We start from the raw sequence: 12,376 nt of genomic DNA on the forward strand, positions 1-12,376 counted from the left end.
TAACCGGATGTGTTGCTAACACTGCCCTAGCAAGAGCAGTGCTTCGCAGAATCTACCACCGGACCGCAAACGCAACCCATTGAGAAAATCCGGCCAGAAACTCAGTGGGCTGTGTCTATAGATAACGACCAGTGTTGACTACTTATCATCCATATTATATATATCAAGAAGTGAAAGACTGTTTGGTTTAAGCGAAATTTTTGCAACTTTACAAGAGAGTCATTTAAAGTTTAAAATTAAAAAAAAAACAATGAATTGATTTTTCATATATTTGAATGGAGTAAACTTAATGGAAGCTTAATTCAAAACATCTAACTGTTGATGCTAATACCAAATAAAACGCAAGCGATAGTGTATAATATATAACAATAATATAGTTGAATATAATAGCGTATAATGTCGCTTAAACCAAATATATGTTCACCCCTCGATATGCTCGTAGGGTCGCCGCACACGGGCTACTAGACACATCCACAATCGCCGACACTTGAAGCTAGAAGCGGCTACAAAAGAAGCTGACGCGCGAGACAGTCACTGGTAGTCCATGTTGGACACTTGCGGTCGGTGGCCGCTACTTTCTTAACCTTCGATCAACAATAGTAACTAGATTTCGGGTCGGTGCATAAAATCCGTCTCGTCAAATAACAGCGCACTTGAAATGTGAGCTGTTATTTTGTTTAGTTCACTTCAAACACAGCCAATGTCAACCCGTCTCACAATACCGCAGTGTGTATTCAAAAGTTGCAAAAATAAGGCCCGAAAAAGCAATTTAACGGCCGGAATATCTTACTTTCGGTAAGTACATGAAGTATAAACTATATTGTAAGCTTTAAACTTATAAATAATATTAAATTTTGAACAAAATTACCGATTTTTAACCACCGCTACAAATGTTGGCCAAGGCTCGGCCAACACATGGACAAACTTTTGCTTAACAGAACAGTAAATGCATGGAGTAGATTTGTGTTGTAATAATTTTTTAAAATTTGTTAGCAGCACTTCAAAATTAGTTGGTTAAAATTGGTTAATGCTGCTTTTGTGTCTGTTTGTTGGACTCTCATTAGATACTTAGCTTTCCATTTTTATTTTAGCTTTCCTAGCAATCACGTGTGCAGAATGGATCTCGATTGTCGCCAGAGAAACAAGAGATGACTTTTATAAGCCAGCTAAGATCTCCGCTTATTGACACTGGACATCTTTGCCTTCCGTGCTCACGGCTACTGAAACGTGGCCGAAACATTGTAATAAAAATACCGCGCTTGAAACCGTTTAAACGTTGTTTTATTATGTGCACTGGTCGCGAAAACTTAAAAATATATATTACACAAAAACGTAACGCTAATAAAATAATAAGTAATGTATAGATACTAACAAACATACATTTCCAAAACATAAAAAGTAAACAACTAAACTTTTACTTTAATTCATTAATAAATTATTTTAGTGTTAAGCGCGACTCCCTTACCTCCTGTAGTAAATAGAAATCGGCATTTCAAGAAGCAAAAATAAATAAAGCAAAACGATGTTAGTTCTCAGAGCAATTAAGGGAAAAGTTACTTTATTTGTTGCCGTTTAAGATTGATTTAACATTAAAAGTTGTTTAAAATATGTCTTTTTATTGGTAAGTGACAGGAGTAATTTATTGCTTTGCTCGTTTTATGTGACCAATGATCGTAAGTATTAGATAATGTTTTGGAGATTTGTGACTTTATTACTAGGTGCCATAGTTGTTATTAGTTTGAACGTAAAAGTGTTTCAAATCTTTTTTCTCCGTTTGTTAGTAAACGAATGTAGCTATATAAGTATATATTCACGCGGACAGTTTTTGCTTTAATTTTGTACGTATCCCTTTATCTAGTTACTATTGTTGATCGAAGTTCTTAACACGTGCTTGCAGTATCATAATGGACTCCGATGAACAAATGAAGGGAGAGGGGGTGGGGAGTCGCGCGAGTGGCTTGTGTCGGCGTTTTGTGGCCGAGCCGATCACTAGAGGCGAAGCAGTGGCGATTTGTGGCGTGTGGCGACCACCTTCGTCTACAGTGTGCGGCGAGTCCATGCAAAATGTATGAAAACAACAGGAAATAGGTCGGTGGCTGCGTTTTGTGGTTGTGGCTAGTGACTTGTGTGCGGCGACACGTACATTTGCAATTAAAAAAAAACCTACAAGCTTTAACCATGAGTAAAAAACTTAACAATTTTATGTTATCACTGATATGAAACAAATTACTAAATTCAAATATGTACCTAATATAAAACTGTATAGGTACTGTAAAAAACAATTTATTTATGAATTACACATTCACACGTATTATAAACGCGTTATTTTCACCATGAGGCTACATGGTAAATGCATTTCCGTGCCTTTAAATTAATAATAAATGAAATGTATATAGTTACATATATGTAAACAACGTGTATAATTTATTTTCGATTAAGACTAAAGAGGATTTAATTATTCTACCATGAGTTGACGTCAATAGGCAATTAAACATTATACCCGGTGATATTAATGTAAGAATAAGAGCCTTTGGGTTTATAGACTAATTTGTATTCAACTGTATTTTGCAATTCCAACGAGCACCTATACGTTAAACAATTGTAACTGGTTTCTAACTGCTTAGATCTCTGTTATTGTGTTTTCATAATGACACCCACAAAGCCTGTTCAATAGACCTTAATTCTGAACGCTCGACACGGGCAGAACAGAAGGCAATGCATCGACACCCATATAGTGTTATTACTGAATCAGTTCTATAATATTCGTTTTATTGAATTTTACTGATACCTACCTAGTCAGCACAAACTAGTTTAATGTCTTCCTCCTAACACAAATTCGTGAACAGCTTTATTAGCCACACCGGAGGTTATAAAAATTCTATTGGGCAAACAGAATGGTGTCTTCAAACCACACTGACGCTACATTGATAAATACTAATGCGCAGTGCTAAAAGTCGTAACAGTATTCTTCGGGACGATCAGTAAACAGTAATCTTGTATGGCACCGATAAAACATTAGAAGGAAACTCCGGCTTCTCCAAACCGTGACCGTTTTGTATTTACAAACGGGTCGCGCGATTAAACCGTGAAAAATAAATATTAGGCGATAAATCAGCGAAAATGTCTGGTTTACTACATAGCTTTTATAGCCAATAAAAGAACCGTCAACCGTGGTCTGCGCTCAGAGAATAAATAGCGTAATTCTGAACGACGCACTGGAAGCTTGAATGCAGATTAACGAGTGGATTTACAAAATTTGACCCAATTTAATTTGAAATTTAATTTGTTTAATTCTACTAAAATAAAACCACTTTGTATTTGGAGTGCGATTTCAATGTATACCTTTATTCGTAATTATCACTATTGTCCATTGCTTAATTCAATCTATCTATCAATCCCAAACAATATATCTCCTCTTGCTTCGGACACTACTGTCAGTTTCTTTGGGAAATAAATTTTTATAGTATATTAACTGGATACATAATACAAAGTGTCATTGATGAATATTTGTGCCTTTTTGTCTATTGGTTGTTAGGTTTTGTTAGAGCTGTCCATAAGCAAGTTCTATAGCATTTACATAGCTGGTTTGTGCAATGCAATTCATGGCGTTTTGCTTCAAGTATTCTTAGCTATGTGTACATACATATTTTGTAGGTTAGCAACCAAGTTATTTGTGTAAATTAAATCGTGTCCCACTTACATTAAATTGAAACGTTTAACAGAGTTTTGTTTCTTTTATGTTTTGTCCGTAGAAATTCTGTCTTATTTATCACGCATTTATATTGTAAAGGCGTCAATTTATACTGGATCATTGAAATTCGCATGTACGACTCTGTGCTTAATGTATTGTTTTTATGCAAATATGATTCATGTTGTTACTTATTTAGTCACTTTTCTACTGAGAATTATTGTCATTCATCACACGGTTCGAAGTAATTACTGATGAGCGTTGTGGAACGACCTTCTCCGTCTCCGTATTGAAATCCCATTTGTTAAATTGATTTTAAGTAACACATTGCTCTTCGGATTTCGGTACGGACGAAAAGGACGCGTGAAGAACGTTGTAAATATTGTCGTGTCCCATTTTTGTATCTAACAAGAGCTGATACGTCGTTCAACGGTTTCTGTCTTTGAATAATTCATATTAGATATACTTAATACATGACAGGCCATCGGTGATACTTGACATCGGAACCAGGAAGTCTATGTTATTGATGTCTCGCAGTTTAAACAAACTGATGCAGTTAGTCGACACATTCCAGTGTACCTACCAACGCAGAATTATGTTGCCATACCTACCTTTTATAAAATTTCGGTAGTAATTTAATCGTAGTATCTAGTCAACGGCCGTCTGGTGTAGTGGTAAGTGAAATGGTCACTACACAAGGGGGTCGCGGGTTCGAATCCCGCCAAGGGGAGATATTTGTATGATAAATATAAATGTCTTTTCCAGGGTTATGGATCTTACATTTATTTCCGTTATCTGGTACCTGTAACACAAGTTCTTTACGAACTTATCACGGGACCAGTTAACGTGGCGTGATTGTTAGTAAATATTTATTTATTATTATTATTAAAGTATAATTAATATTGTAAGGTATAAACTTCAACGTGGTTCCAAGGATTAACTCTAAATTTGCATTGCAACGATATTCTTGTGTTTGCTTGCCCACACAGAATACGATTATACGAGTATTTATGCAGGCTTATGTCTCCCGGAAAATAATGTCAATTTGGTTGCTCAACTGTGATTTGTCAGGCGGTACTTGATTACAAATAGCCTCTTGTCTACCGATACAATGCAACAATGGTTCCCCCAAAACACGACGGATACGTACGTGTTCTTTGTTTGGCTCTGTCATATAAACTTCATTTGGTCGGAGCTTATCTCGCCTATGCTTAATTTTGTTAACTAACTCGGTTAACAAAAGGCTAGCTGTGCAGCGAGACATGTTAATCATAAATACACTTCATGTCAAACTACGGTGATTACGTCACACCTTTATAATTTTCGTGTCGACGCGAGGTGCAAATTTATAGCTCTTTATGTATTAATACTCATTTGTAAGCCATGGTGTTTTATTCTATACTAGCGGCCCGCTCCGGTTCCGCTCGGGTCTTTAACAAAAATTTCAACGATATTTGACGTTGTTTTATTTTTTTAAATAAAATAATACTTATTGCGGCATAACTATAATAGTTAGACATATGCTGTCGCGACACTTTTTGTAAATAATAATGTGTTCTACAAAGTCGTAGTAGATTATTTTATTCTATCATCAATAGTTTACGCAGGGCACGCGACGTAAAGAATATTTTAGGTAATTTTTTTACACCTTGGGTTATACTATGGGAGTTTTAGTAAGGATCCCTATTTTTTTTTCAAAAAAGATTATAGCCTATGTCACTCGGGAATAGTGTAGCTTCCAAACAGTGAAATCATTTTTCAAATCGGTTCAGTGATTTCGGAGCCTATTCAATACAAACAAACAAACAAATCTTGCCTCTTTATAATATTAGTAGAGATATTTTTTTTTTTATTGCTTAGGTGGGTGGACTAGCTCACAGCCCATCTGATATTAAGTGGTTACTGGAGCCCATAGACATCTACAACGTAAATGCGCCACCCACCTTAAGATATAAGTTCTAAGGTCTCAGCTTAGTTACAATGGCTGCCCCACCCTTCAAACCGAAACGCATTACTGCTTCACGGCAGAAATAGGCGGGGCGGTGGTACATACCCGTGCGGACTCACAAAAGGTCCTACCAATCTACCTATCTTTTAGTTGCATTTTATATAAAAGCGTAATTTGTTAGTTTTTTTAAACTATTATTTATTAACTATGCACCTGAGATTCTATCGTAAATAGAATGCGGTGATTGTTAACGTTTCATTGTTCTTGTCAATGCCTAAGTTTTTACACGATTTGATGTCGTCTGTTAGTTAATTACATATTTAGTATTGAAGTGATTGCGTGCTCTTTGATTCCGCGGTTCGTCGACTCAACTAAACCATTTGCAATAGAACCGTGGTATGCGTGATGCATCGCTGCTTCCCGTGTGAAAAATTCCCGTTGACTTCATTGTTATAAATTTATTCCTGTTTGTAAACGGTTCATGTTATACTAAACGAGAAAGCGGAAAAGACATCAGAGCCGTCTTTATCACATAATTATTATTTTTATCTGCTATCAAGAAATAGCTCACAGCTCTGATGTAAGATGTAACCGTAGGCCCATACCACAAGGCCTTGAACTTGATATCTAAGTCCTAACTGCTTTGGTACAACGGTTATCCTATTCTTCAAACCACACACCTGATTGCTTTAAGACAGGAATATGTGGGATTGTGATACCCACTTGTAACATGTACCAGTACAAAACCGCACGTTTTCTTAATTTATAAGAATTTCTTAATCTTAATTGAGATTTTCTACATAAGAGACTACAGATATTCTAACAATCAAACCAACAAATGCTATGAATTCTTCATTAACAAAATTGATTAAAATCGTCCACGCTCTGATTACTTTATCAAGTTTAATTATTAAAACACCAGGTTCCATTTTCACTGTCTAGACAACTACGCAGCCGCTCGACTGATTTACGCCACCTTCGTAATACACTACGGAGACGTTGCTTAAAGAAACTAATTGCATATACTGAATGAGTTCGAAAATAAAAGTGGTAACGATATGGAATCACAACGCGGACGACATAAGTGAGACCTGTATGCGTTTAGGTATGTAACTAACTGATTAACGTATACGTAAATATAACTCTTATGCTATTTCAACGGGCGTTTTATATAGTAGAATGTATCTTTTATTAATACGCTTTTAGCTTCAGATGTATGTATGTAACTGAATCTTTGAACATGATTTTGACCCCCTTCAAAACGTCGGATTAACTCGAAATTTGGTATACTTATTAAGGACCGATGACAATTCAATATTAAACTAAATTTTGAAAAAAATTAAATTCAACTAAAACATGAAAAATAAATAATAGTTTAAAAAAACTAACAAAATACGCTTTTATAGAAAATCAAGAAAAAATAGAAAATCAATTTTAATAAATTTGAATTAAAAATAGTGTAAGAAAAATTTATTTTATTGTAAAAAAACCCTGGGGTGGATGGTATCAGTAGTTATACTTAAATATTTTATGAACAGATATGAGTAGAAGGGTTATTTTGATAATATCCTGAAAAGCACCCCACGCAATAAAATCATTTTTTCTTACACTATTTTTAATTCAAATTTGTTAAAATTTATTTTCTATTTTTTTGTTGGATTTTCTATAAAAGCGTATTTTGTTAGTTTTTTTAAACTATTAAATATAGGATTAACAATACGATGACAAGCATTGTGTTAAGGAAAATAAACTTTACGTAGCAATACCGGGGACCATAATTTAGGTTAATTCTGTTTTTCTTCATACATTTTATATCGAACATTATTTGGACGATCACACCAAAGGCCATAAAAGTGGTCTTAAATTTTTAATAAAAACATTAAAACAGACGTGGGCGGCGAAACGACACGGTCCGACATAAAAATCTAATCACGTCCAAAGGCGTCTAATTCCGTGCACTGATAGTTATCTCGTGCATCGAGTTACGTTATGCTAAATGAATAAATAAATGAGAATACACTCTACCTGTGGTAGGACCTCTTGTGAGTCCGCACGGGTAGGTACCACCACCTCGCCTATTCCTTTCGTGAAGCAGTAATGCGTTTCGGTTTGAAGGGTAGGGCAGCCGTTGTGACTATACAGAGACCTTAGAACTTATATCTCAAAGTGGATGGCGCATTTACGTTGTAAATGTCTATGGGCTCCAGTAACCACTTAACACCAGGTGGGCTATGAGCTCGTCCACCCATCTAAGCAATAAAAAATATATATAATGCGGGAGAGGTATTATTGAATTAATGCAGTGACTGCAGCCCTGTCATTGTCGTGAATGACAATGGAAGTGAGATTGTATTGCATTAACTGAAACCGGTAACAGCGCTTGTATGTAGAGCGGGCAAAGCTCTCGGAGAAATCGTTAACGCGTATCTACTCATTCGCTATCGTGTATTTTTAACGGAAAGCCATTCGTTCATCTACGTATCATTAGTTATACTGTCACGGTTTTTTATCTATTGCTGATGTCGTTACGTAGGTGGTCTTGAAGCTCGGAACGGCAATTGACATTTGTCATACACTGACAAGTCGCTGGTTATCCTATTGTAGTGGACACTCTACCTACGCGAGAGGCTCTCGACAGATCTTGAACGTTTCAACAAAAGAAAAACTTCAATAATTGAATATGCAATTTCGAAAAGGGCACATGTCGCATATTTTGTCAAATACGTTTTTTCATATAACATGTAGTTTTGAGGCTTACCTACTACACCCATTTTATAATAATTCCAGTAATTTTCAATTGCTAATTAACACTAAAATATATCTCAAAAGTTAATATTTTAAATTTTACAATGCTTTAGAAAATAATCAGTTTTTTTTCATTTCCTGGACATTTTACATTTTCAGAGATGTGCCCTTTTCGAAATTGCATATTCAATTATTTTCGATATAACTCAAATCACATTCAAACACGTTAGAGTCGCTACAGTACAAATGGAGGGGACTCGAGAGGCTAAAATTACCTGTGCAGAACGGTCTGGATTGCGGTTAGGGTAATCTGAGCGAGTGGTAAAATTAAACCAATGTATCAAAATAATATCACGAGGTTTTAAATCGTTTGTGGAAAATATGCGATCGTAATTAATCTCTGTAGTGTTTATGAGCCAATTAAAATATATAAAGATGTATTTCGATTAAAATCCTATTGTTTATTGATTAAAAATTGATTAAATTTTAGGCTTGTAAGAAGAAGCGAATCATGGTTCTCAATCATCTTTATCGCTCTGCATTATGTCATCAGAAACTGAATGAATTCTTAATGTCTATCAATTATCAGATGTAAATCGTAAGCATACTTGCGCAAGTGACCTTCTCGACTTATTTCAGAACTGGTCATCGTCTTATAGGAATACATTAATCAAATTTTAATAAATAGGAATTAACAAAGGAACAGCTTCAATGACAGTTACCTCAATTATGTTCCAGTTTTTTTTTTGGCAAGGACTGTCATTTCAAACAGAAACAGCCTTATTGTATTAAATATAAACACAATGTAATATATGTGTAGGTACATATTTTTTAAGTTGCTCTGGATACAGTCATGTAACTCCAACCATTATTTAATTTGTCATAACGTGTTGTCATAATTGACAACTGTTTGATAGGACGTATTAAGGATAAAAAACAAAAGTTACATAGAAGAAACCTATAAAGATTCGGATGACTCACTGCGTATGTTTTGTTTCTTTCTTTTGTAATGACCTAATAAAGCCAGGATCCTGTTCGCAATTGGGGTTATAAAAAGTGAAAAACATTATCTTGCTGTTTAAAATTCGTGGGCATCGATTAAGTGAAGTCAGCTATTAAGTATATAATCCTTCGGCTATCACGTGAGCCCTGTAGCGAGTTAACGGCTTGTTAACTCACTCTGACCCCTTATAAGGTGTGAAAGCTCCTCCGCATTGTCGCCAGCCCCGATGGACCCAGTATGGGCAGCCTGATACGTGCTCCTTTCCACAAGAGCACATCGAGGTTGTAAGGAGATCAACAAATCCGTTTCAATCGATTTATGTCCAGCACACAAATGATTTGCATCACGCAAGAATTTCAATATGTTTGAAAATCGAATAAATAAAAAAAAATTAATGAAATGCCTGTTTCTTTTGCATTAACAATAAGTAATTGTGTAGCGCTCGCGATTCGGTTCGAACGGACATGTTTATACGAATTACAGAAACAGATGGTCAATGATTGCAAATTCCGGAAATTAGCCTACATGAACTATGAGTCATCGGTTCTTTATCTGGATAAGCAAGATAAAACGAGACTCCGTTTGCATAACGATTCTTCGTTTAAGGAGGGGAAATTGGGGGGAACTTGCGTAGGACTAACTCCATGTATGTATGTCACACCGAGACTGACTAATGTTTGACAACTAACAGTTTTGTCATCATTGTTTGATTATTGTAGCCTTTTTTTCAACAATGCTATTTAAATTGAATATCAGTAATATCGCGCCAGCACATACATTTGCCTACTCAAAATGCGTGATAATTTATTGGGCACATGAAATTGAATTACGACCTTTTGTTTCAGCATTAATAAAACTTATTTCTATCCAAAGAACTATTACTAATAATACTCTTTTTTATCCCGAGACATTCCGGTTTATATTTACTCGTATGGGACGATCTTCTGAAATTATTTTCGCGATATGACATGTTACGTTTTGAAAATTTATTATAGCAGATGCTTCCACGCGTTACTAATTTGAAAACATCTTTCTTTACAGAAATAGCAAAGGTCCGAGCGAGTCTATTTCAAATCAATGGAGTGAAGAAGGAACCACTCATATTACCAGAACCAGAAGGCATGGTGACTACGCTCACAGAAAAAGTGTATGTGCCAGTCAAAGAACATCCCGATGTAAGTAATTTACTTTAAAATAATGTTAGGGCAATTGGTTTTTGGTTATAATAGACTCTGCTCACTAAAATAAAATCGTTCTTTCACAATTACTGTGGTGACTACGTAAAAATATATAACGGGATCTATTCAACGCTGTTTACATAAATATACCTACACACAAATCGTATTTTGTTTGCATATATGTTTACAATGTTTTCTTATGTATCTCCGAAAATACGCTTTGCACTAGTCGAAACCGGGTCATCGACGGCTGCGTGTTTAAAATCAATCTGCTCTTCCACTTGCTGCTTTGAGAAAGTCAAATCAAACCGTATAGTTTGAAGTTTTAATAAAGAAATACGTCATACGTCAGACCTGGAAACTAGCACAATAGAACCGTAAGGCCTTTTATAAGTTAACTAGAGGTCCCGCAGTAGTCGAAATTCGACTATAATTAATTGGAATTGTAAGTTTATACACCATTATGATTGTATTTTATACTTCTATAATCACAAATTTCGCCAAGACTACACAATAAAAAATATTTACAAAGACAAACCATATTCTATTCTCAATTTGACAACAGACGTCAAGAACAAAAGTTTGACAATAAATAGTGTGCATGCGTGTGTGCGTCAAATACATGGTATGTAGTGTGTGTAACGCTTTCTTTATTGATTTAATGTATCTTTTATCCATTATTTAAAAAAAATATTAGCATTGTGCACTTCTTCTCTATATTCTCTATAAGTGTGGAAAATTTCATCCTCCTCCGTCCACGCAATTTTCTTAAAAAGGGTTACAAAGTTTTTGCTTCACGTATTAATATATAGATTCTTTACACAGAGGCGTGTTGTTATCGTTAAATTTTAATTGGGAACCATTTTTGTTATTTCGTCAACCTGTTCGTTTCTCCGATATATGAATACTACATATTTTTAATTAGAAAACAACGAAGTGATTGTCTTTTTGTCGATTATGGAAATTTCAAGAGTCTGTTTGGTTTTATTTATATTCGTTTGATAATCAACAACGACTTTCATTAAGTTATCAATTTCCAAAAGCTAATTAACAAGCGAAACCAATGTATCGAAAATATCGAATTGATACGAACGCATGTTGAAAGTATCTGTGTTCTTCTGTGAAACTTATAATGTTTAACTGGTGGTAGGACCTCATGTGAGTCCACACGGGTAGGTACCACCACTCCGCCTATTTCTGCCGTGAAGCAGTAATGCGTTTCGGTTTGAAGGGTGGGGCAGCCGTTGTAACTATACTGAGACCTTAGCACTGATATCTCAAGGTGAGTGGCGCATTTGCGTTGTAAATGTCTATGGGCTCCAGTAACCACTTAACACCAGGTGGGCTGTGAGCTCATCCAACCATCTAAGCAATAAATAAAAAACATTATAAGAACACATAATAGTTTCATTTTGATACCGCAATTCTATCACAACAGTGAGCGCAAAACTTGTGTTAGTCATACAGACCCAAGGCAGTCAGCATGCTACATTTGGAGACTTATGTCAGGGCTATCTCGTCTTAGGGGCGACCTGCGCGACCAGTTGATGTGTATCTAAACATTGTTACAAAACCTACAAGCATCTACTGACTGTAACAAATAAATTCTGGCTCATCCACAATAGAACGCGTTATTCAAGACCATATATAGCGAATAGTTCAACGAACTAAATGATTCATTCATGAATATTTACCCAATAATCAACAGTTTCCTATTATGGTAACAGACATATCTCTGGTGGCTGCCTGTTATAATTCTACAGACTCCTCCATAATATAAGAAAAAAGAATTGGAACGTTGAAGTCCTAATCGG

The 12,376-nt window shown here is 35.4% G+C and overlaps 1 protein-coding gene and 1 long non-coding RNA gene across 16 annotated transcripts in view; both read left to right on the forward strand.

The window, feature by feature from the left end:
• Window positions 1–12,376, forward strand: part of LOC101736543 (protein held out wings) — a 77,014-nt gene that overhangs the window by 33,268 nt on the left and 31,370 nt on the right. For all 15 annotated transcript variants that reach the window (XR_005244788.2, XM_004930567.5, XM_012694194.4 and 12 more), the window contains exon 2: window positions 10,426–10,559. Coding sequence is in view for 14 of the 15 variants with exons in the window: in XM_004930567.5 (XP_004930624.1) it covers window positions 10,426–10,559 (134 nt within the window). In the remaining variant the exon portion in view is untranslated. The remainder of the gene's footprint in view (window positions 1–10,425; window positions 10,560–12,376) is intronic.
• On the forward strand, window positions 332–1,274 carry LOC134199055 (uncharacterized). Its single transcript, XR_009973395.1, has 2 exons — window positions 332–795; window positions 1,092–1,274. It is a non-coding gene; the product is annotated as an uncharacterized LOC134199055 (long non-coding RNA).

This window comes from Bombyx mori, chromosome 6 (assembly GCF_030269925.1).
Source record: "Bombyx mori chromosome 6, ASM3026992v2".
Classification (NCBI taxonomy): Eukaryota; Metazoa; Arthropoda; class Insecta; order Lepidoptera; family Bombycidae; genus Bombyx; species Bombyx mori.